General features: G+C 36.1%; 1 protein-coding gene across 1 annotated transcript in view; it reads right to left on the bottom strand.

Annotated features, from left to right (window-relative positions):
• Window positions 1-27,231, bottom strand: part of CCDC132 (coiled-coil domain containing 132) — a gene marked incomplete at its 5' end in the record, with an annotated part of 71,142 nt that overhangs the window by 24,370 nt on the left and 19,541 nt on the right. Inside the window, 7 exons of the mRNA XM_010022681.1 lie at window positions 6,729-6,835; window positions 8,356-8,474; window positions 13,330-13,506; window positions 15,338-15,428; window positions 18,882-18,980; window positions 19,628-19,722; window positions 20,513-20,610. Of these exons, the coding sequence (XP_010020983.1) occupies window positions 6,729-6,835; window positions 8,356-8,474; window positions 13,330-13,506; window positions 15,338-15,428; window positions 18,882-18,980; window positions 19,628-19,722; window positions 20,513-20,610 (786 nt within the window). The remainder of the gene's footprint in view (window positions 1-6,728; window positions 6,836-8,355; window positions 8,475-13,329; window positions 13,507-15,337; window positions 15,429-18,881; window positions 18,981-19,627; window positions 19,723-20,512; window positions 20,611-27,231) is intronic.

Genomic DNA, 27,231 nt, shown 5'->3' with positions numbered 1-27,231 from the left:
ACTTTAGCTATTCTATGAGTCTATGATAAGCAGAGAAATTGAGTAACAAAGAAACAATGTATCAGGGAAGTTATTTGAATTTTTTCAAGCAATCACTTTAGCAGCTCCATAAATATAACATTAATTTGACAAATACATGACATGGCTACATACCTGGTAAGATGATATAGCACTAGGGTAAGACTCAAGCAATTACCTGACACTGCCAAGTTTCTATCTAGCTCAAGACTCCCTGCTTGAATATTATGCATCTGTGCCCCAGTTTGCTAACACACAAGCATATGTTGGGTTTTTTGGAGATTCAACACAGGTTGTGATAGTTAATATTCAGCAGTTTTGATCAACTGTTAATTCTATGTTGAATTATTAATGCTTTGACCCATATTCTTACGTACAAACTGAAAAGCAGACTTAAATTCTATTTGTCTTCCAAAAGGGAAAAACCAAATGCAGTCCAACATGGAAATTTTGGGAAAGGATGGTACACCAATCAAAGCAGCTGTAACCTTCATGTGTGCTATGTGAATATTCTGTATTGCCACAGGCTGATTTTTTCTACCAATTCTGTGATAAACACATTTTTAAACTCTCTTGCAACCCATACATGATATACATATGATGCATCACATTCTGGACAGTTGGATTTCCAAATATCTGTGCAGCTGGCATGAATATTCGAGGTAATCTCTCAGGCAGTATCTCATGCTTTTCCAAGGGGCTATACACTGTACACACTGCCCAACTGTTGTCCCCATAAAACTCCTTACGCCAAGAACATTTCTCTATTACTAAATCACTGAGCATCTCAACACAACACATGTTCCAAGAACATTTCCTCCTAGTTGCTCTCTCTAACAGGCCAACTTTTAACTTCTATACATTGTTACACAGTTGCACTAAAGTTCCTATTTTGGGTGAAAATGGGATATATGAGAACATTTCCAAATAGCACTAAACAGCCCAAATCCACACCATGCTAGACACTTCCAGAAGTACTTGAAAACACCACTTAAGAGTTCCAGCAACTCGAAGTAACTCGACTTTCTAGAGGCTTTCTGTTAATAGCTAAAACTACTGAACATTCGCCAGGTTTCTTTTGAAGTATTATTTCCAGCACTTCTTTTGTTCTTAAAGACAGTAAGTAGAGATTATCCTCCATCAGACTAATCTATATAAAACTGAACACTAAAAACAAAAAAGTAAATAAACACAAAGCCTCCTGAATAATATACTTTTGAGTTTGCATATACGTGGTCATTAGCAAAACGATTTCCTATGGAGTCTCACAATTCCAAACATGCAGCTTCCTTCGACATACAAAGGCTAATACAAAGTGGTTAATGCCACTCTGAAGGAAAAAGTGGGTTTTTAAGTCCCATAAGGTTCTATGCTATGTGACCAATCACTTACTTCAGCTACAAGATTTCTGCTGTGAGATTTGTCAACATCATTGTTATTTTCTTCAAAGTTAATGGGTTTTAAAGGAAGCAAAGCCTAAGTTTCTTTTTTTGTAACAAAAGCAAAAATAAGGACAAAAACAGGCACTAAAAAGCCCAACCTAAGAAATGCCCATTAAACTATTTCTTAAGTCAGAAAGATATTAATTAAAATAAGGATTCACCCAATCAAGATATACAATGGTATAGTTATTAATTATTCTTGTTGATGTATAGGACCTAGGTCAAAATATTCCATACAAATTTAGCACAGGTTTATTCTTCCTTTACATTTTAGTCACCATGCAATGGCTTGATAGGAAAAATGTAACCTTATAAATTAATCTAACCGTTACTTCGTACTAGAAACAGAGAAATAATTACCTGGTTTTTGACTTGAGGGAAAACAAGATAAATTGAACTGTTCACTTGAAACTCAAATCGAACAAAATTATAGCAGCACCCACTTCAGTAACAACACAGCAATATGTCATTTATAAATATTAAGCTACACTTCATTCATCTAGCTTCCATACAATGCATACAGCACACTGAAATAATTCAAAATGGGTTCTGAGCACTGCTATACTCATTCAGTGAGTACTGCTACTTGCATAACATTCCTAAAAAGTGAGGCAACAATTTCTGTTCCTCGATTCAGCAATTTAAATCCACATTTTCATCTAATTCCAGACTTCCCTTTTTAAACCTAGTTTCCTTTATTATATTTGTATTTAACTAAGATCAGGGAGCTGATGTAGATCTACCAAAAGTCCTTCTGATGCAACATACAGGAAGCAGGCATTATCAGTGACAAAACGTAGCACAGTGCTTATTTTTTGAGACACCACATCACTAGTCTTCTGTATGCAATTCACTTTGATTCCACACTGGCTGTCTAGATCTCCCGTACAGAGGGCAAGCAGAACAAGTGCTAAGGTATCTATGCAATGACATGTAGGCAGACATCCAGGACAACCAACAGTTACCTACCGTTTTCCACTGACGGCAAAGGGATCCTAGACAACCATCTCAGTTATACTCCATGAAATTACAGTTAAGTACTATGGCATTTTCCTAGCCAAACATCTGAGACAATGCGAGACAAACTGGAGCCTTCCAAGGCATTAGCAGAGACTGCTGTCAAAAGATGGGCACACTCTACAGCATTCGTGCCTGAAGGGGGAAAATCTAGGGGATTGGATCATGCCTAGATCTCCTACAACCTAGCATCATACCCAGCCAAATCTGCCAAGCAACCACATGCTTATCTTCACGTTTAATAGGGACAATTCAACAGACAAGAAGGGGAGGTGGGAACCACAAGTAAATCAAAAATAGGCTGGCTAAACAGAGGTATCTTATTTATTTCTTGTTTCCATAGTCATTAACCATTAATGAGATGCCCTTGGAGATGCTGCCTGGAAGAAGTGAGTGGCATATTTTTATGCGAAGGGCAAAACTCATGACAAGAGATGAAGGTATTTTCAGCTTCTGTGGTAGAGCTGTAATATGCAGTTTATGTCTAACAGAAACACAGTGCAAACGACCCTGCTTCATGTATGGTATTAAATGGTAGGTATTCTGCAGAAAGAGGTACAAATTAAGGTAAAAGTAAGGTAAGGTCATTGTGTATTAGAATCATAAGAAACTGCAAAGATACTAAAAGCAAAGAATGACTAGGACAAGGACAAAGGTGAAAACAGACAGATTTGCTCAGGAAGATACATTAAGAGCTAGAAGTACCAGATGTCTTGCCAGAACTAAATTTTCCGAAAATGGTTTTCACTGGGGACAATGACAGCAACAGCAAGAAAAGTGCAGAAAAAGGAAACAGGGTGACTAATAGAACTTGAACTGGCCACTTTCAGCCACACCGAGAATGAGCCGGAAAAGACCCTAAAACAGTCAAGCTACAGGAGTGAAGCAATCAGAACATAATAAAAAATGGCCATGAAACCACCAGTCTGGTAATTAGTGTAACAACATTTACGTGCAGTTGAGTGGTCGAGACATGGGTTGTACTGCTATGACTGAAAAACAGCAAAAAACCCCAAAACATATTGAAGAAGAAGGAAAATAGTCATCCAAGCAACTATTGACCCACTGCTTCAATTTTCAGAATATAAGACTTCGGTTCCAGTTTTGAAGAAAGTGTGGAAATGAAAGAAACAGAAATACAGAGGCAAAATTACGATAAATCATGGATCTCCCAGAAGTGAACTGTACCTAAGATACATATTCTTGCTAGGGAACCTACATGATTTTCTACAGAAAAGACCCAGTACATTCCACCTATCAGGGATTTAGCAGAAGTATTAATTTAACAATACTGCACAGTAAACAAGTGCAGCTAGTCTTTTAAATGAGCAAGGGTTTCATGAAAGAGAAGATAGAATGGAGTGTGTTGAAAAGGGAGGCATGTGGAAAACCTACTAGTGGAGTTCCCAGCAACTGACCTCTTTAATATCTTCATGAATGACTCTGGCACAAAAATAAGAGCGTGATAATGGAAAAAAATAAGGAGGCACCATCGAAACAGAAAAGGATTGACATAATATACAAGAGGAACTGGAGGACCTTGATGACTGCTATAATAAAAATTGGATGAAATTCAGCAGTACAAAATGTAAAGCCATGCATGTGGGGACCAATTAATTAAAACCATGCATCTTTCTACTATAAAGTAGCAGCTCATCATTTGGAAAAAACTCGGAAAGTGAAGGACCTGCTGGCTGTACAAGCTCATTACAGATGGACTGAACTGCCAGTACAATAAAGCTGTGAAAAATCCAAAGAGGTGTAATAGGGAGGCAGCTTGTGACCAGGATGCTGTGATATAACAGTGCTACAATGCAGTGAGATTTCATCCAAAGTACTGCACATGATTTTGGTTAAGTCTATAAGAAGAGCAGAAAAAGAACTGGTAAGAAAGTAGAGGACTTAAGCTTCTGGCAGACACAAAGGACACTAAAAAGCTTAGCACATTTTGTTTAGCAAATCAGAAACTAAGAAGAAACAAGATTGCTCTCTGTAAAAACAGCAGAGCAGTATGCAGCAAAGAACAAGACGATCTGAAAAACCTGAAAGTTTATTTTAGTCTAAGATCAAGTGGGGAGAAAATAGGTGGATAATTTTTTTTCTTTTTTTTTAATCATCAAGTTGGTAAGGCTTCTGGAACAGAATTCCTATTAGAGTGGTGGGAACAAATGCTATTATTGGTCATTATAGAAACAATATAAAACACCCCCAATAGCAGAAAAATTGAAAATTATACGTCATTCCAGGCAGGGAAAAAAGCACATATATGAGCTTTTAAAATAATGTTTAATTTTGGAGTTATGGCCAGAATCCACAAATTTAAAGACTCCTTACGTAAAACTGGAAAACTAGAACTACAGCTCCATCACTCGTACATTGTATTAAGGCAACAGGGAGTCAGGGGCAGAGGCTGGGGGAAGACCGAGAGGTTTGTATCTGTTGTGGCTTAGACCCAGCTGGTAACTCAGAACCACTCAGCCATTCACTCACCCCTCCGTTTTGCATCCCTCCAGGTGGGATGGGGAAGAGAATCGAAAGAATGTAATGCCCACAGGTTGAGATAAGAGCAGTGTAATAACTAAAATTAAAAAAAAGTACAATATAGTTCTAATAGAAAGAATATCAATAATAATAATAGGAAACAACAAGAGAAGAAATGAAAGATCAGAAAACACAAGTGATGCATAATACAATTGCTCACCACCTGCTGACTGATAATCAGCCCGACCTGAGTAGCAATGAGTCTGGGTTACTCCTCCCAGTTTATATACTGGGCATGGCATGCTGTGGTATGGAATACCCCTTTGGCTAGTCCAAGTCAGGTGTTTTCTATGTTTTTGCTCCCCTTGGCTTCTTGTGCCCTTCCTCACTGGCAGAAGGTGAGACACTGAAAAGTCCTTGATCAGGGTAAGCATTACTTAACAACTAAAACATCGGTGTGTTACCACCATTGTTATCAGGATGAAGCCAAAACACAGCACTGCACCAGCTACTAGGAAGAAAAATAGCTGTTACAGCTGAAACGAGGACAACATCAAAGCCCCATGTGTGATTTCTAGATTCAGTCCTAAATTTTCTTAGAGGAAAACCTTATACCAGAAGGTAGCAAACAAATCTTTCCAACCTAACTCACAGATCAATACCAGAGAAGTTATGACAGAATGACCTCAATTCTTATTTTGGGTTTGTATTGTATAAACTCCAAGAGGGAGAAAAAGGTGCAATAAAGGTATAGAAAATTAATTTCTGATTTATATGCTGCTCTCTAAGACAGCAAAAGGTAGTAACCAAAACAAAAATAGCTTACTCTGAAGTGCCACAATCATTTCCAAGATTTTTTTTTTGAAGACAAACTTCATTAATATATCACATACAGAATTCCTGTCTCTTCTGCCTAATCTGATAAATTTAGGTAGTTACTTCCCATTCTCTATGAATAAAATGAAAGTCAATAGCAGAAAAATTGCTATTGTACAATTATCTAGATAATCAAATGGAAGTCACAATCACAAAACATCAATCCTGTTAGACTGGAAGTGACTGTTTTCTATGAAAACAGCTAGGAAGTGCCTCCAGAGGTCATGTATTGTAACCAGCTGCTCAGAGCATGTCTAAGGGCATGAGGCTGCTCAGGAGCTTGTCCAGTGACATCCCAATCGCCTCCAAGGATAGACATTCCGTAAACTCAGGGAATTACTAGAATGTATCCCAATTACTTGAAATTACCAGTATGGGAGGGCACTTACTTTATTTTTTTTTTTTTAGTTTTCTACCAAGTAGTAAAAATAGTTATTCTGGGTATAAGAATTCAAGTAATGAAAGGGAAAATATCCCCAAAGTTTAAGTTATTACTTTCATAACTATATTACTTTAAAATGAAACATTAATCCACTAAGACACATAAGACACATTGGCAACATAAATCATTAATCTATTTCCTTTCGATCTCCACTGGGTTTATACACTCAATATTTCAGACAAATAAACCACCATCACTGGTTAAAATCAAATGCATGCAGATTCATTTTCAAAGTAAAAATAACTCACAAGATATAACCAAATTTCTCTATTTAATTAAACAATACTTTGGTTTAGTGCTTCATTTCTATTTTATTAACATTTTCAGAGTTAAATAGAGCCCAACTAGGTCTATTTTTAAAGGCCTTAAAATTCATTTAACATATTTGCTATAATCCAAAGGTTTATATTAAAATAAAAATCACATAAAAAACCTACAATTGTTCTACATACCAACAAGCCTTATTACATTCAGCGTAGTGTTTGTTAGGATAGGTGCATTCACTTTATTGAGGTTATAATCCGACCTCTTTCTGCTCCTCAGAGTTTCTCGAGAAACACTTTAAAGAAAACAAAACAAAATACACCAAATGTCACTGCCTATTACATTCGATGACATTCAAATTTAATAGAAAGATAACCTTCCTCCCCCCTTTCAGTCTCATGACAGTGTATCTTCCAGTGCAGTATTTTATTCATGCCAAAGCATAACTGGGGTAGGATTCTAACATTTAAAGAGAGAAGCCTGGCCTAATTTACAAAGAATTGTGCTAGAGAACTGAGTTTCTGAGTTTAGTCCAAGGCTTAGGTTCAGCAACCCTCTGTCTGGCCTCAGTAATCATTTTAACTGCTCTGATTCAAATTGATAGTTTAGGAAGTAAAGAAAATGAAAACAACACAAATCACAACAAAACAGGGCAGACCAGTAAGCTACAGCTGAAAAAGACTATCTGGAAATGGAAACAATTTTGAGGAAGATGAAACTTAAAAAGCATTGAATTTTTCATAAATTGTAGTCTTGCAAGAAGCAGGGAGTTGGACTCTATGATCCTTATACATCCTTCCAACTTGAGATATTCTATGATTCTATATGAGAAACCTATGCCAGCTACCATACATCAAAAATATATTCTTCAAAAAATTCAGAATGCTTCAATTTCACAGCACAAAGCACAGTAACGGTGATTTGTTCTAGTAATTTTTTTTAATCAACATCTCCATCAATTCTTTGAAATGAAGTAGTTTATGTGATGTAGATTATGAAATCATGCTAACAATATTTTATCCAAAAGAGCTATTTTGTGAAAAAACCATTCCTCTACTTTGACCCAAGTGATGGCTTTCTAGTTCTCCTGTAATCCTCTACACAGAAATAATGTCAGCCTGCTTCACAAAGTCTAAATGGACACCTAGGTAGTACAATGTCCTAGATAGAAATTTGTATTTCAGATTCTTTTAAAGTCTACAGAGTTGGCTTTTGTTTGTATGAATATATATAAATAAAATATGCATATATATGCATATTTATCAAAACAGAATATGTATATTTACGTATATATATATGTATGTGTGTGTCTATGTGTGTGTAGATTCTTAAAGAAGAAAAGAATTTAAAATTCCTAATGACTGCCATCAAGCTGTGGAAGAATTTATTTATTTTTTTAATTTGTAAATTTTACTGTTGCTCTGAAAAGAAGCCCAAGCCTCAAGCCTATTTGTCTGTAAACAACTGCTTTTGACACAACAAAATTACATGTATACACAACAGCAGTTGTAGAAGAACCTTCAGTTACCTTCTAACGCTTGCTAATCAGTTTTCCACTACCTGCTTCACAGAGCCTTTTGTACTCCTTCAAACTCTAGCTTTCCAAAGTTTCTTTCTGCAGTAATTATGACCAGTTTAATATTCCTCCCCATTCTGGAGATCTAAGTGCTGAGCCTTTTTAACTGTGCAGGTAGCATAAAGATTATTTGATTATTATTCCATTGTCACAGGGCATAGATTAAACAGAAACTGAACCAATTAGAGTACTGAGGTGAAAAGCATGTAAATGAGACCACGGACTCACAGTCTACTTACCTTTTCACAGGGGCATCGCCCGTCTGCTCATCCACATAATCTCTTTTCAACTCTTCAGGAACATCACTGTCACTATCATACTCTTGATACGCACTTTTTTCTTGCTCATCTGATTCATACTGTTAGCAAAAAAAAAAAAAAAAAGAATAAATTGATTTTCATTATTTTCATATGAGACACATTGGCAACATAAACCATTGATCTTTGGGTCTTGCTTGTATTTATTTGTGCGTGCTGGTTCTTGGTTTTGTTTTGAAAAATACGCCATTCTTCATCTAACTAAAGGCACAAGACCCCAATATTTGAAATATTTATCTAATTATCAGTGAAACAACTCCTCTTTGATGGAAGAAAGCTTTGTTTGTCACAAGAGCCACAAATCATTCCAGAATAACCCTATGAAAAACAGGAATACATAGATAAATTAATCATGTATATGTGCCTTGAGACAAGACTTCTTATACTGAGGAACATCTAATGCTAATTGCATCTTTTGAAAATAAGAAACTCAAGTAGTAACAGACAACTTCTGTCTCTAAACACTTAGCTGCATTTTTAATGTTTTTAAAACTGTTAAGCTGTTGAATTGTACTCCAAAGATGACAAGAGAATTATTTTCAATTGAAGGATGGGAAGTTTAAGCCTAACATGTGATGTCTGGAAAAAAATGAGCAACACAGGCTACAGCCTATATAATAAAATATAAGATTTCCATGGAGATGGGTACTATTATTGCTGCAGTGTGAGTTATATGGAGAAATACTATTCACAAATACAGATAATAAATGCTTTTTATAATTATGAAACTACACGTACATACTAAAAGTGTGTGATTGGGATTTTTTTTTTTTAACACCAGAAATTTGCAATCGTTTTTCACTCCAATTAAAAGATGAAAGGAAAACAAATACGTGATGCTCTGTGATAAAAATTCTTCTTCCTGAACACCTACACAGCTAACACATTAAGCATATCCACCAGGCTCCAGAATGCTCTTACACTTGAAGAGAGACCACAGTGCCTTAATGTGTACACTGCTTTGAAAGCATTTTATCCACAGAATCAATAATGACACATATGAAAAAGTCTGGTTCCAGGATCCTTAAGAAATGGCAGGGCTTTAAAGGTTATGACTGCTCTCCAGAGAAGAAAACCTAGTCTAAATCATTCGAAATACACTAAGAAATATGTATTTTCAGTCAGGCATAGCAATTGCTGGGCCCGGCCCCAAGCTATGGAGGCTTTTAAAGCCTAGCACTATGAAAGCACTGTATTAGAAAAGCAAGAAGCCCACAGCACAAATTCAAAGCAAAACCAGCTCAGATAGATGGAAAAAAGAATGTAGTATGAAACACAGACTAAAAAGAAACATCCTGATCATTAGTATTCACAGGCAAAATTTCTGCCTCATGAACATTTCAGACAAAGGAAAGCTATAATGAAAGCAGACCAGTTTATTTAAAAACTGAGCTAAGTTTAGGCTTGATTAAGACAAAGAAAGTCATAGTTTAACTAACTTGGCTGGAACATTAGCATGGAGAATTACCACTACCTATTATGCATTAGTATATAATAAACGACATGCCAATTCAATTACAATTCAGTGATAGTAAAATGATGAATTGACTACAAATTGTTAATTACAATTCATATTGACATATGAATCTGATGGTTGACATTACTTGTCTTAACATCACAGATGAAAAGCGTTTTGAGAAATTTTTTTTACATGGAAAAATTACTAAGTCCCCTCAACCAAATGCTGAAAAAAAAAAAAAAAAGCTTGAAAAGTTATTTAATGTGATTAAAATATCTGCATTTTGAAGTATGCACTAAAGTAATTCACACCTATTAAACAGTGACCTCAACCTGAAGAGACCTTATAAATCCATTTAAATACGCACAGTCTGCAGTAAAATTTTACACTGCTAAAAGGAATTCAGACATCTTGCAGCAATAATCAGCTCACAAGCGTTCAGGCAATTGGCCCAAACAAACCCACAGGTCAGTGGTAAGATTCGTCAGAGTTGAAAAGTGTTACAAAACTAAATTAACTGTATTGCAGTTAACTTAAAGCAAGTTCGCTTTTACTTGGAGGGGCATCCAGTACACTTGGAACCGACCGCCCCAGAATAATGATTCCCTTTTCTCATCCCATGCTCTAATTTCACCAGCATCAGACAGTGATAACAAATATATTTATATTTAATAAATAGGTATATTGCAATAAAGATATTTCAGGGAGCTACAGAAAAAAGACATAAAGCATCTCACTGAAGCTCAAGTTATAGAGCTGAGGTGACTGGATCCAGAGGCCTGTTTTCAATTGTCCAGAACTGCAACAACTAAACAGTTAAAAAGACTTTAAAATTCTCAAAAGAAATCCTGACAGTCCTTACCATCCCACAGATCATTTCACAAGAAAATCAACTGCTTATATCCTTGTCATGCCATTTCTTGAAATATCTGGAAACATATCTGCATTCTCTAGGAACAAAATTATTTTCAACCTCCATCTGAAATAATTTCAATTTTAAGTGCTACGATGTGCCTCCACCTTAACTGGTCAGTCAAGAATGTGAAACATAAAACCTCTGCAGAAGTATTATCCCTAATTACCTAAGCAAGTGATTTCTGTTTTAAGTAAAGGACAACCAAATAGGTGTAACTTTTTTTTCTTTCTTTTTTAAATAAGAGTTTTAATGCATGTGGAATAGCCAGTAATGGAAGGAGGAGATGAAAAACGTGAAAATGGCATGTAGGATCGTTACCTGGAGACTATACTCACTTGGGTCACAAGAAACCTTGGTTCAAATACCAGGCAGGTTAGATGTCCTGTGTAACTACTGACAAGTCAACTAACCTACCCTGTGCCTCAATTCAAGAGGGTATTACTAATAGCAGTCTGCTTGGCAGCAGTGACACACTTTGGGCTGGCAAAAGCCAACCAAACAGCATCTCCAACATGTACACCAGCATTTGCTACTTAATTTTTTCATCAAATGATTTCACAGATATAGAAGCAAAAGTTCTGTGCAGAGGTTTGTGTCATTTAAATTTTACTTGAGAAACAGATTCTGAAGCGGAAAACGTTAGAACTGGAAAGAACAAGCAGCTCTGTTTAACTTGTGTGCAAAGTTTTCATATACCGCACAAGCGTGAAGATAAAAACTCTTCAACATATCCATAGCAAGAAATGAAAGACAATTCTAGAATTCTGCAAGTGTGAGTATTCTGCGTACAAGACACTGAACAAAAATGTGGGGACAGGGTATGCACTCATTTGCAAGCAGCGACCTGCAAGGAATCAATGGAGATTGAAATCATGTTTCAACAATCATTCTTTTCTGTTCTTGAAATGTTATCCAGTCTCAGCAGCTCCAAATAATATAATCTTTGGAAAATAATTTCACACCTTCCTAATTATTCCACATGCAAATGTTGTCAAGAAATATCCTGCAGTTTTTGAGATGGATTTCTGCACTCACAGTGCAGGTCAGGATGGCTCTATACATCTGTTATTTGTTACAGAGTCAAACCTTCAGACACAAAAAAAAAACCCACACCACCCAAATTTAAGTTAATTTTGTCATCCTTTTTTCTTCAGAAAAATGTTTTAAAAAGCAAAACTACTAAGAAACAGACAAAAAAATTGGAAATAACTCATCAAGTGGAGGGAGGTTTCATTTTGATAACCTGGAAAGTACTATTGGTATTATCATTAATCCTTATTTCCTTATATGGTTGATCAGATTCCCCAAAAACTTCATTTCAGAGTGTGTATCTACAAAATACCATGCAAATCTGCAGCTTTCAATATCCCCTGAGGTGTATTCATCTTTGCTTAACATGCTCATTTGGAGTCTGTGTATTAGTCTAACAGCAATAATCATGCAATTTTTCTCAGTTTACTGATACGAAAAGGCAGGACATGCATGTTCTTGACAGGCAAAGAACTACCACCAGGAAACTGGCTCTCCAGCAGCTTCCTTTAAGCACAATGCAACAATATTTTATGCCAGTCGACTGTATTTTCTCTTCAAGTGACACAGTAGAAAGGAGACTGCACATCACACTCAGGTGTATGAAATACACATCAAGCTGCTTTGTAACTGAAGTTCCACAGAGAAAGCAAGAAAAATAAAGCTGAAAACCAGAAAGCAACTATCGTGGTGGCTGGATTAGCTAACCTCAACAACCTTATCACAAAAAGAAAGCCCAAGAAAACATTATTCATCAAAAGGAATTATTCATTAAAAGCTTTAACAAAAATATGCTACTGTAGCATTTAAGACAATGGTCAATGTTTTACATTAAAACACATTTGACCACTCCCAAGATTCTGACAAAATTCTGAATTAAAAAAAAAACACACCCAGCCTCCCCCCCCAAAAAAATTACACAAAGTTATTGTTCAGTTTTATAGTAGACCACACCATAAGCAAGTGAGTAGACCCTACTGTAAAGCAAGGGTCCTGAGCATTTAAATTACAATTAAAAACTGCCTAACAAACATCAAATAATCCATGGCAAATCATGTAGGTGTGAACAAATACAACAGAAGGAGTAACCCACAGTGATTCTTTCCTAAGCCAGTAAGGCAGTCCTAAAATGACAAAATTACTTCCACAAAGAAAGCTAACTTAAACCCATGGAAAAATACTGATCCAGGTGGAACTTGTCTTATTAGCCTTCAGGAACACTTGACTTCAGTGCAAAAAGAATACTGATCCACTGCAAAACAAACTACACTTTGAATAGGATACCTGGCTCTCTGGCATTGTTAAAAACAAAGGAACCTACCTAAAGGAATAAAGTGGCTTGAGATTTTACCCAGCACTGCAATTAACTGATCCTTGTATGAAGGCATTTTGCCATCAGTGATACACAAATCATTTACGGAGTGCAAGATTTGCTTTTGGGGTTTTTTTTTGGGTTTTTGTTTTGGTTTTTTTTTCATGAAACACTTCATACCCCATTGGAAGCTAAGACATCTTCTGTCTCATCATCCTTGCTGTCAGCCTGAATTTCAAATGGGTTTCCTCCGTTGCAGTACTGCTCAAATAAAGTTACTGCTGTTGAAATTGCTGAAGCAGGCTGCTTACTAGGTGACACAGACGGAGAACGTGACTGCTCCATGAACTTAAATTCCTATTAATAGAAATAAAGTACAATTTTAATCACCAACAAGACAGTTTTAGTATTATTATGACTCCAGTTCCATAAAAACAGAGCATTATAACAAATTTGTGGGCAATTACCATGATAGAAAAACTTTTATCCAAACCCTCCTGCATATTTAAACGTGTTTTTCATGCTGGCTTAAGTTAACCTTGAAACTGGCAATCTTAAACTGCTCGCCTTTCTAATTTTGGCAGGTTTTAGCTATGACATGCAATACATCTCCTGCATGCGAAAGTATTCACTGTCTAAAATGAGGTGAAAACCCCAAATAAGTGGATTTCTATTTCACAGAAATTAGGAGATAAAACAAGACCTAAATTCTACCCAAAAATGCAGTTTTCTTTATACAAGTTACCTAGTAATTTACTAAACATGATTTTTTTTCTAAATATTTAATTTTTAGAAAGATCTTTTCAGAATGTCTTACTCTTCAAACCCATTGCACGTGAAGTTAGTGATGACTGGGTAAATGGAGACTTCTGAAAATATACAGGCTGAGTAGGACACAGAAGGTATGATTTTAGATACCTTTTTTTCTAAAAACCTTGACTTATCTCAGTTGATGTACCTTTTTTATCTATTAAAATCTATCTGTTGATCTTCATAAATTGCAAAATGTATGTTACCATTTACCTAAAAAGGTTTAAAGATCAAAACGTATAGAGCTAAAAGGACTGCAGTCGTAGATTTCTGTTTGCCTAAATCAATGTTCTTTCTGCCATTTTCTGCTGCTCTTGTCCCTTGAGTAGTATGTATAGAATCACTGAAACAACTAGGTTGGAAAAGACCTTTAAGATCATCAAGTTCAACCATTACCCCAGGAGTGCCAAGACCACCACTAAACCATGTCACTAAGAGCTCATCTACATGGTTTGTGAACACTTCCAGGGACGGTGATCCACCACATCCCTGGGCAGCCTGTTCCAGTGCCTGATCACCCTCTCTGTGAAGAAACTTTTCCTAATATCCAATCTAAACCTGCCCTGGCGCGGCTTGAGGCTCTTACCTCTTGTCCTGTCACTTACTACTTGGGAGAAGAGACCAGTCACCTGGATGGACTTACAATCCCATTACTCTATTAAAAATATTATTTCTTTTGATACTGGATGCTACTGAAGGTCCTTCTTCCTTTTCTGTCCATACTATTACTGCCCCAGTAGCTCCTTGCTTACATTTCCAATTAACTCTATAGAAGCTGCAAATTATCTTTTGCTTGAGGTTGCTCAGCTATATCCATCTTTGAGCTTTAGTGACAGATCTAATCATAGGCACCCACGTTTCATGTGGCAAAACAGGTGGAATTCACCCACCATGTGCTAAACTTCACAAAAATCACTTTAGGACAGCAGGTGAGCACACATATTACTTACCACAGAAGAATTAATTTTTCTTTCCTTTCCAAATGAGCCAGTGTGACCCATGTTCCAGAAACAGATGCCAAATTTGGTACAAGCTAGTGAGTATTTGAGAGTACTTTTAGGAACTCATGTTTTAGCATCTTACTCTCAGATAAATAATTCAGAAATGGAAAACTGACAGATTAACAGCACATGATAGCATGAAAAATAAAGGGTAACACTATGCTTACAACTCCAGCATCTTCTGTAAAACCATACCTGCCTGAAACTATGCCATTTTAATGTTAAGTTTCCAACATCATGAAGTGAAATATAGAGGGCTTTAGCAGCTGTTAAAAACATATGCACAGTAGTTCATTGATCTTACTGCTTCTCAGAACACCTGGACTCTTAGCTATTAAAGCATTAATACATTTTTATGTGTTATTCATAGAACATACATGAAGCTGCAGAATACTAAAGCTTGATTTAACAGGACAAAGTTCCCAGGTCTCGTTCTCCAAAAACATTCTTAATTCTTCAAGACGGGTTCTGAAATACAACAAGTGAACACTCTTAATTGACAGCAAGAGTAATACCGGAAACAGACAATTATTTAACTTATTCAGTGAAAAACACCTTCAAAAACTGTATAAGAAGTCACACTTGAAAACATATTCAACTCGTTCTTTCAACTGACAGACCACCTAAAACCTGTGGCTACTAACACAGGGTATGTTTTATGACACCTCTGGAGAAATTCTCTAAGAATGACAATCTCCAAAATCTGGAAACAAACTTTTTTGTCAAACAATTCAAAAGTATAGAGGAACATGTATGATTATGCAGTAATACTGGACTTTTTTTCTTCAGTGAATACTGTAGAAAACAATTTAATATATACAAACACTCTGTTAGCAGTACAAAAGCTCCTGTGAGCCCACACAAGACAGATGCTTCTTTTCAAACACGCTGAAGCCAACAAGTAGCAAAGGGAAGCGGAAAGAACTGATGTTCTACAGACATCCCAAGTTTTCAGAGAAGAAAAAAGTTAAATGGCTATTAATCTCCTAAACCATATTTTTATTCATAGCTTAACTTTACCTTGGTGCTAATTTAGAAAACACAGAGAACCATTAGAGAACCAATCAAGCCATCTTCACATAGTTTATGGTTTTAATTATTAGAAAAGCCACCAATCAGCCATAAGCAGAAATACCTTTAATAAAGAAAATCTTTTTGTATATAAGCAGGAACTCATAGGAAAAGACAGCAATGAGTGCTTATTGAGGTCACATTGCTGTATCTTTTCTTCTTAATATATGGTATACTGAGTTGCTTAGTAAGTAGCAGTTTGTAAATTATGCACCGGGTTTCCAATTAGGCAGTAAAATAGTATAGAAATACCTCTATTTCAATAACAAACTACAATCACCACTACAATTATAATTTTCTTGACTCAGTGAGATGAGTAATGTGTTGAATTATGACCAGTTTGCTGTGTCTATTTAAATTTACCAGTTAAATGCAAATAGACCTCAAGTGCTATTTTCAAAACACTGAGTACCTGTAGCTTGCAGATCTCACAGTAAAGCCAACAAAAACAACAGCAATGCTGCAAAAATCAGTGGTACAGATTAAAGGAAGGTTATAGAAAGACTGAGGAGAAAGATTTAGAAAAGGAAAAGCCAGACAGTACCATTTTTTTTTATCATTTCAAAGCTGAATTCAAGACTCTGACAAAGTACTTGAACAAATGATCTTCATTTTCACCAACATACAAGTCTAGAAAGTGGCACACATGGAAGGTCTGATGCACTCGTTCTCTGAAAAGATTTATAGTGACCAGACACACCTTTATACAAACATACCAGAAAAAGTCAACTGCATTCCAAAAATTGCCTACTGATGTTCTCCACCAAAAGCCCATTCTAATTGTTCAAAATAATCAATTTTTACCCAAAAAAGGCTCCATGTATGCTCTAGTATTGCATTCTCTTCTACACTTTTTGAATGACGTAACCAGTTCCTTTGAATGCTTTCTCTGTGTTAGCAGGTCTCTAAAACACGACACTACCCAGAAGACCACACACTGAATCACAGAATCATAGAATCGTTTAGGCTAGAAAAGACCTTTAAGATCATAGAGTCCAACCATTACCTTATCCACTACCTTGACTATTGCCAAGTCCACCACTAAACCATGTCCCTAAGTGCCACATCTACATGTCTTTTAAATAACTCCAAGATAGCAACTCATGTTAAATTACACAATCAAAGAACTGATTACTCCTGGACTCTAAGCATTTCCGCTTTATGTAGCTTTTATGTATTAATGAATCTTTAAAAGCACTTGCTTCTCCCCCATCCTCTCCCCCCCAGTCAAATGCACATGGGAAGTGAAAGCCACATTAGCTTGATCTGAAAATGCAAGATGCTTAAAGCTTTTTATATAAATCAGCCTAAGGGATATAGCTGGGAAAGAGGGCTTTTTATATTTTCCCTTCTGAGGATAAAAACATCAGCCCATTAATCTTCACAATAACCATGCAGCATAAAACATGTAAAAAGTATTAAAAGGCTCACATAATTTGAATCATATAAATACATATTTCCTTTTCACAAGATTCCAAGAAACATTACCTTAATAAAACCACAAATTACTAAAAAAAAAAATATTATTTCAATACATATTCTATTCCTTCAATGTTCCTTAACCTTTATTTTACTCAAAGAAAATTCAGAAAATTAGTCTATGATTCCCTAAGCCGTTAAATAGGTTCTTTAAACAGAAGCAACACCAGAATGGTCAAAACAATATTTACTTAACCAAATAAAGTGTTATGTGGTAAGTCAGTGTAGTAAAAAATGGTTAGGTAGACCAACTCAGCTCTTCTGAACCTAGAGCTGCAAGCTCAGTTTCCAAAACAGGGATCAGAAATGCTTTCAAGAAATAAAGGCAGGTGGCATGGCATCTTAACCAACATATCTCCTGACAAGACATAACATGCATCTGATTAAGGTTCCAGCTTTTCAGACAGCTGGAACTGATGTCTTCGTCAAATGTCCAAAAAGAAATCCTAGCTACAAACTACTGAAGCTGGAAGAAATTCAAACCACATTCTCAGCTCCTGAATTTAGAAGCTGTCTCATGTTCTCCTGTCTTAATGTTTATACTTTATCAATACCATAAAAGACAACAGATCAAGACTGGGATAGTAAGAATTTCTTAGAGAAAGGGACACCATATTTCTTCTCATATCTCCCATCTTTTTTACCACGAAAAAAAGATGAATGTTAGATAACTAGAATGGAAGAGCTGTCAGTCCTCCAAAACATTTGGAAAACCAAGACAATTAAAGAGACAGACAAGTCCTGAAGCTGTCATAGTCATATATCATATCTGAGGCCAGAGACTGTCCGTGCATGACAGCACATGACTGGCCCTGAGATATAATAGTAGACTGATTAATTAGATACTGCCAATGAAAAAAATCTATAAAAATATGACTCAAAAGAATGAACTCAGTTCTAAACATCTCATTTGATACAAGAAAAAAATATGTATTGACAAAAAAAATTTCATAGCCACAAATGATCAGCACATTTTATGTAATGGCATAGAAAAAGTAGTAACAACTTTTGGCAGGAAGTATGGACTTCAGAGGCATTCATCTTCAGGATCCCGGAAGACAGCTTAAGACGCAGACTGAAAAACTACTGAAATGTTACATTAAAAGTTCTTCATTTTTATCTGGCTTACCTGCTGCAGAACTAGAGTTTTCCACAACCACCATGAAAGCAAAGGCTTCTCCACCCTCTCCCCTTCTTCAGGATTCGGAGCCCTATTCTCATCATGAAATATATTCCATAGTCTGCTAACCTCAATGCAGGAACATTATGCAATGGAATTCCCTTTGAAAGCATTGAAAGTTAAACCCAACAAAAAAAAAAAAAAAAAAATAATGTCCTTAGATTCATTCAATGCACACACATTAGTCTCACCTGTGGTATGTTTTGAAATAGTTAACACTTTGTTTTCTGATAGATTCTTGCAAAACTTCAGACTTACTACCACAAAATTCTTCTCCAACTTGCATCAGCCTATAACAATAAAACAAAGTTTAGAAATCTTTATTTCTTTATCAATATTGCTGTTCCAATGTGAATTACATGCCTCAATCATTACCATGAGCATACATTTATCTCCATAAAAGCAGAGCACCAATGTGAAATTGCAAACACTTCACTCATTCCACAGAACTCCACGTCTCATTTGCCTCCAAACCCTACCATAATGTCCCATACACATAGACACAAAGACCCACAAGCAAAATAAATGTCTTTTTGAGATCCCATTATGCTGGGCAAGCTGTACAGCTCAAAATCTGAATCCAACATTTTATTACCAAAACAGAAGGTTATAATACTGTACTGTATAGTACTACAGTATTTTATTACTCATGACAGAACCCCTTTAAAAGCTTTCAGAAACATCAAAATTGTCAGATATGCACAATACTGAAATCATACCACACTTAAGCACTACTTGAGCAGCAAAGCGATTTATGTTACTCCTCCCAAATATGTCCTCATAAACTCCCACATAAAGAAATGCTCTTCAAACTACCAGTAAATGTGAACAAAATTGGCATCAGAATTCAAATATCTGTTTTAAATAACTGTGCTGACTTATTAGAGTTCAAGTTTGTGCACATATATTAAGTACTCTTATGACCACATCAGTATACCTGCTGATAACATCAAGTACAAATATGAAGTCATCATATTTGAAGTTAGACAGATCTGTTCCCAGAAGATAAGTTTTCACTTTCAGTTGAACATCCTACAAAACACAAGCAAGTTTTTGTATACTTAATACACCAAAGACAAAAGGTGAAGGCTTAGATGCCTGATTTATCAGCACTTTTTGGTTTGTCTGCACTTACAATTTCTTGACGTTTAGAGTAGAACTATATTTTTCTGTAACATGAAAGACTTCTGACTGACCTTCTAAAATACTATTATAATCAGTTTCTTTAACACTCTGAACATGAGGTCAATCCTAAAGGCTTTATTTTCACTGCAAAAACAGAGCTCTGGATTACAATTCAGCCATGTTTACAGCTTTTTCATCATACATTTGGGGTCTCACTGAACATCAAACTGATCCGGCAGTCAGACCAGGAATGCTGTGAAACCAGGCAGGTTCACAAGACTTAAGGTTCTCCATAGCTATGGTTACACCAGAAACATAAAGGAGTATGACTGTGCCAGCAGAGAAAAGCCTATGAGAAGAAAATAGATTGTGGGGCAGCACGCAGGTCGAGAGAAGTGGAATCAGGCTGAAAATTCTGTTACTGTGTTTTGGTATCCTGAGTGTAAGCAATAGAGACCAAGTAGTAACTGAGCCATGGAAATTACATTTCCATTGTTTTGATATATTTAGCTCAAAACAAATCACATAAAAATAAAAATCCCTGGAGAGATTTCGTCAAGAAATCAGTATAAACATAACTGTAATTAATACTGAGGGAGGCAGGGAGATAAATATTATGGGGGGGAGGGAGGACAGAGACTAAAAATAAAAAAAAAAAAAAAAAAAAAAAAAAAACCAAAAAAACACAAAACCGTACCTGCCATATTCGTGAAAGCCCATGTTCCAATTTTTTTTTTACATAGCTGCGGTCAAAACTGTTCTCTTCCGTTCCAATCACATTGCCACCATCTGAAACTGAAGGTAAAAGGTCTTGTAGATATTTCCAAAAGCATTGAAGTGTATCCTACTTTTCCACCCCCAATGAAACTTCTGCCTTAGTCATTATCATATCATCCATTATGCAAAATCCAGGAGAGCTCCACTGCTCTACAATTTTGAAAGGAAAAATAAAGACAATATAAATAGTATATGCAAATGCAGACCAGGAGAGCTTCTGATTGCTTTTATGTAAATGAGATACCCCATTTAACAAAAATAAATAAAAAATGAGAGAGCAACAGAAAATGGTATTTCAAACACAAAAGATAAAGTTGAATGCTGAAGTGAGCACTGCTTATCCTCTACAAAAAGATTCTCTAATATATTCTACCTTTGTAGACAAGAATCATGAACTTGAAAATTTCAGAAGGAAGTTTTTTAACTTTCTGCCCCAGTAAATTCTGTCTGCAACAGGAGGAAAAATACTGAAACATTCCCCATGAGCTCTGCAAACAACATAGCATGTGCTTTTCTTTCTTTCCCCTCTCATACTAACCTGTGCTTATGCATGAAATAATGTCAATTGTTAAGTGTTTTTCACTCCTCCAATTTAATTCCAAAACCTTCATTCCCACTCAGTGGATCACTTTCCAAAAAAGCATTGTAATGCATGGTAAACTTCTCCTGTATGTGGTGTTCTCTCTCCCCATGGAGGAAATATATTTTATTTCCATTTTAAAAAAGAGAAAGTCATATTTTACATGTAGTTGTGAGCATACAGTTGTGGTTACACTTGCAGTCTGTCGTGGCCCATTGTCATGCAGTTTGCTTCACAGCCATTGACTGACCACAGGAGAGCTCTGTCTTACCTAGACTATACATACAAACTTCTCCCATGATACGAAAACTCTGCTGCTTTTGTCAAGAAGAAGAACTATGCATGTCCTTTAAAACATAAAAATTCACATAAAATATTACACCAGAATATTACAAAGCATACAGTCCTCCTTCCACCCTATCATTCAAGAGGTTGCTGAAGAATCCAGACTGACTTTACAATCCCAGCATTGCCATGCAGCTCAGACTTGTCTTTCCATCTCTTCCACAACCTTCAGCTAGTTTTTAGTACTTTAGAAGACTACTCACTCCCTTGTTCCTAGCCCATCTGGTCTCAGCTCTCCACCACACATAGGCTCCCAATTGAAACCCATCTCTTTCCCCTACTCCTGATCCCAGAATTTCCTCCCAAAACCTTCCTTGAGGCCCAAGCTATCATTTTGCACGCACATGAGGAAGTCTCCCCACAGCTGCCTGGGAGTCACAGGAACAAGCAGTACAAAGCCCAGATCCTCCAGGAACCCAGAGAGGGACCTGGAGAAAACTAAATAAACAAATAAATTAAAGCAGTTGTTAATGATACCGTGAGAAAAACAGTCCTTATCTATACTTTGGGCCTACCTGGAGAGAAAGGACATCTCTAACAGACTTGGGCATGCCTAACGTTCTTGGCTTAGGCTATATTCTTTTCTTAACCTGTTGGGCGTCATGAGCAGCTAGGTGCATCACTGCTACAATGCAGACAGGAAGGTAAAAGAAAGAGTAGGACATTTAGTCCTCAGTGACTGGCAGTTGTCTTGGTCAGCCCTAACTTGTGGAACACATTATTTGGAGGGGGACAAAATAAAAAAAATAAAAAAAAAAAAAGGAAACAAAAAATCTTCCTAGCATCAACAAGGAATTCAGAAGCAATACAAGGCCATGGACCAAAGTGCCTCAGAGTGATGACATGCAGCTTCTACACAGGGAGACAGCACAAACGCTGTGAAGCACATTTAGCTGTTAATCTGTGCAATGCTGACAGATGGCTCAGGTGCAGCTCCACAAGCTTTTCATTCATGAGCTGATCTTATCAACACAGGGACAGAATTTTACGTGGTCATTCAAAACTAGCAAGGGCAAAATTGCCACCTGCAAACCGAATCCCTGCCACAACAGTGTTCCTTACATGGTAACGTCGTAGCAGGGCCACTGTGAGAGCTAATCCAGACTGACCTTTGCAGTTCCTAATTACTAGGCTTCGGATTTTTTTCCAGAATGTCTCCTGGCTTTCCTGAGACAGTAGCAATTTTTCATTTTGTTGCGGCTTAACCCCAACCAGCAACTAAGTACCAGGCAGCAGCTCGCTTACTCCGTCCTCTCACCCCTGTATCCCCCACGCAGTAAAGGCAAAAGGTGTAATTATTAATTGTTCCCTCTAGATGGCTCCCGAAATGCAGAGGTGACAGCAATGCTGAGCGCACATACCTAATCAGTTTCACGACCGGCAATTCTATCGTATCATAAACCAGTACTACAAAGAAGAACGAAATTATAACCTTGTGCCCCTCCTCACTGGCAGTGCAGGAAAGACTGAAAAGTCCTTGATCAGAGTAAGCGCTACTTAGCAACAACTAAAACATTGGTGAGTTATCAGCATTGTTCTCAGACTAAAATTGAAACACAGCACTGCACCAGCTACTAGGAAGAAAATTAACTTCTAATTTTGCTATCTACTAAGGAAAATTCCAGAATCATAAAGAACCTACATCTGCCCTCCATCTGCCAGGGCCAAGAAATTTTTTGTCAACAACACAAATGCATTGTCAACAGTAACTTACCATGGAAGATGAAACAAAATATAAACAGAAATAATAACCCAACTAGAGAAACACAAAGCAGACTTATATCCTTTTTCTCTGACCATACAACAAAACCAGCTATCTTTCCCATTGCATGCTCTTTAAAAGGTTATGCCACCTCCTCTCTTCTGTACTTCTGCAGAGTGAAGCCAAGCCTAAACCTTCGACCTATTCTCAAGACCACAGCCCTTGTCTTCATGAACTGCCATTTATGAAGGAATGGTTGGACAGAGTCATATGGATGCTAGTGCTCAATAAAAATCCACGCAATATTGTCTCTGGCAATCTCCTGGTGCTCCTGGTTTATGGCCAGTCACGCTAGGAGGTCTTGTTTCCAGTCCTTTAATGAACTGCAGTCCTTTAATCAGCACTGCAGCGGATTTCACACATGCAAACATAAGAATTTAGGATAATTTCCTTGAGAATCAGGCTGAAGAATTTGGAACAGGTAGCAGAATACATAAATATTCATAATTTCACATAAAAATAAGCATCGGAAGCATCCAGAAGTTATTCTTCTGGAAGCCTAATTTAAATACAGCAATGTTTCAGACTTCTCAGTATTTCTCCGAAAGTCATAAAGGCAGCCTTCCTATCAAAAGGTTTTTGTCTAATCCTTGCTAGGCAGAGATTAAAAAAGGAAAAAGAAATCAATCAAATCACTGTCCTCTATCTTCATTCTTTAAATAGCAAGCAGGTCTTGCAGAGAATTTACGCAGTATTATAAATGGAACATTTTGAAAATTAAAAGTGTTGAAACGAAATTTACATCTTTCATCAACTTCTCCTTGCTTTTTATTGACTCTTTATTACAGCTATTGCAGTTGTTACAAACTTCTACCACTAGGATTACACTTGTGAAATCAAAAGTTTAAAAGCCACAGTGATCATTTTACCTCTCACTTTCAGCTCTTCTGTTAAATCAGTGCCTCAGGAGTGCATGTGAATTACATTAACATCATAGCAAATTTTACGGTATGTGAAAATCCAGCTGAACCTGACAGGGCCTCGCACAAACCAATGCGACTTTGAAGTTCACTTTGTTTCAAGCAGGGAAGACAAAATGACCTGCAGAGGTCACTTGAAAACTCATTTTTTAATTTGATTCTACACTACAAACAGAAACAATGCTTTGACCATGACCAACAGTGCAATGGAAAATTTTACTTTAAGCCATTTATTTTCAGGGGTGAAAACCCATACCGCAGTAATTTTCTGGTTTAGATATGAATGCCAAAAATCACACAATAAGTAGCAGCTCATTACATATGACATAGAATTCATTTCATGCTATGGAGTTGATACTTTTAGTTCGCTACTTTTATCTTCAGTATGACTAAACAAGTTCTACATATGAACACTTAATTATACCTTTCCAACAATATATTAGAGCAATTAGTTAAGTGTTATTATTGATGATTCATAAAATTATCAATTCATTTCACTGCTTTACTGCTAACTCTGTTGTAACAATTCAGCAAACTAATCTCATTAGTATTTCCTATTTATGAAAAGTACTAAAATGTGTCTCATGCTTTAAAAATTTCTAGGATTACATTTATATCTAGAGATAATTATCTGTCTCCATTTAGTTTATTTCAAATAAGGGGGTTTTTTTAATTATATAAATAACAGTAATCCCCAAAGACCAGTCCACACTATAACTGAAATAACAATTGCAAATTCTGAACTCAATTCTAGGGAAAAAAAAGAAAAAAGACTCAATCTCAAAGAGTCACTCCTATGAACATTCCAAACAAAATAAAAAATCTTGTTGTCAAAGTTATTTTCTATTCCATTTTGTTCTCCAGTCTCAAACTAGACTATTCAGCACACAAATAAGCAGAATATTTAACAGTATAAAGTAGGCACACCCCTTTTCCCAGATATGCAGAGGAGAAATTACGTAAAGTACATTTTAACATCTGTAATAGGCATTAATAATCACAAATACATGACACACGGATCTAGATGAAGTGCAACCTCCTTTCCATAATCCATGCAGGACTTCTTTTGGTTAAGCTTCACTACTAAAATAGAGCAAGCTATGTAAAATTCACATCTAAGTCCTGCTTCTCACTTCTACATCTGGGTTTGTGCCCTAAGATCTAGAGTCCCTCACCCCATTTAAGGTACTGACATTAACTGGCACAATGAGAGAAAAATACTGGGACAGCCTTGGGTTCCCAAAATGGTAACAGCCAGATACACACACGAGGGTTAAGACTGCTACTTCCATTGCTCCAGTCTATGGGTTTAATTAAGGGAACAATTTTAGCATAATCTTCTGAACTGCCTCCATGATTCCTTATGACATACCCGCCTTTTCTACAGGAATTCTCTTCTTTAAATTTAAAAAGTTAGTAAATCAATAAATACAAAATGAGGCTTCCATGTACAGGTTTAATAATCATTACAACATGAGCAATGACTTTTATTAAAAAACAGACACTTGGCAGATATTTATAGTCCCTCTGAAATTAAATTATACTTGTGAAATTCCCTTTTGTGTGCTTTATCATTGCTGAGGCATTTGAAAAAATGATTCAATAGCTCTAATATATTCTAGTTGTACATTACAGCTAAGCCACATTTCCAGAAACTTAAAAAAAAAATGACAGAAGATTTACTGGATTAGTAGTAAACATACTGAAACACGCTGCCAGGCATTTAAAAAGTAATGCATTTAAAACTACTCATGTCTGAATATACTGCTTTATTAGGCTTAATGGTTCCTTTAAAAGGTTTTGCAGTGCAAATTATATTCTTTCTTCAGGATATCACAAGTAACCAGACCAAAGGGAACTATTTTTAAAATTACATCTGGAGCTGAGCAAGTAGTCTACTGTGATAATGTTTTCATGCAATAAACTCTTTATGATACCTGCTATATTTCACACATGCAAAGATCACAACACTATGAAGAGAAAGAAATGCAATTATCTGAAATAATTTTAAATTTAAAAATAGATATTACTGAGAACGAGCAATTCACTCAAAACCTCAGAATTTTCCTTCATACAGCACATCTTAAAATCAAATATTTCCGATCTGAATTTTAATTCTGATATACTTACAAAAAGCTTCATCTGAAATAATAGTTTCAGCAAATCTGCTTTTTTTGTTATTTTTTTAAGATTCAACACAATATGGAAAGGACATTGAAGAAAATACTTTCACTGATTTTTCAAATTTAATGGAAGACAATGTTAATAAGCATAAATTACATTCTTTTCAAGACTGAAGCTCTGTAATAAATCTGATTGTGAAAGAAATGTTGGATTTTAACACGTTGTAGGAAGCACAGTGTTCCAAGATCTATTCTTTAGTTCTATTTCCAATTTTTTTCCCTTTTCTTCTTATCATCTAACACAAAGGGTGCAAGTTTTATGCAAATCAGGCAAGGATGAATAACTTCAGCAGCAATCCCACCGTCTTTGTCCTTTGACAGAAAACTCCTTTGCAATAAGAAAGCAGCAAACCTATCTGATTCAAATAAGTAAGAGTTTTACATAAATCTTAATACTATAAATTTCACACTCTGCTCTCAGCCAGCCACAAGCATCTTGGGTTGGCAGGGAAACAAAATCTGTCTTCAAACATTTTATATTAATCTATAATATGTCCAGCAAAATGTACTTAGGAGGAATTCAACAGGCAACAGATGAAGATTTCGTGCTCCCGACCTAAAAACATCAACTGGAACAACAATAATAAAAAAATCAAAATCAAACTCTAAGATGAAATATTTGTCTTTTCCCCGAAGGGTATCAAGGAAATTGTGACAGCAACTTATAATGGATTCACTAAAATCCTGTGATTCCTAAAAATCTCAATAAAAGATTTACAACAGATTCATTCCCTATTATTTCAATCACCTTTCCTAGAACGCAATCCAGTATCCTAATCTACTGAGATTACTATGCAGTGAAAATTTCAACACTGATCAAAAAATCTGAAATTTCACTTTAGTTCTATA

The sequence above is a fragment of the Nestor notabilis genome, unplaced genomic scaffold (assembly GCF_000696875.1).
Source record: "Nestor notabilis isolate BGI_N333 unplaced genomic scaffold, ASM69687v1 scaffold9389, whole genome shotgun sequence".
NCBI lineage: Eukaryota > Metazoa > Chordata > Aves > Psittaciformes > Psittacidae > Nestor > Nestor notabilis.
Note: the sequence above shows the minus strand (reverse complement) of the source record. Positions and strands in the feature narration are given on the sequence as shown.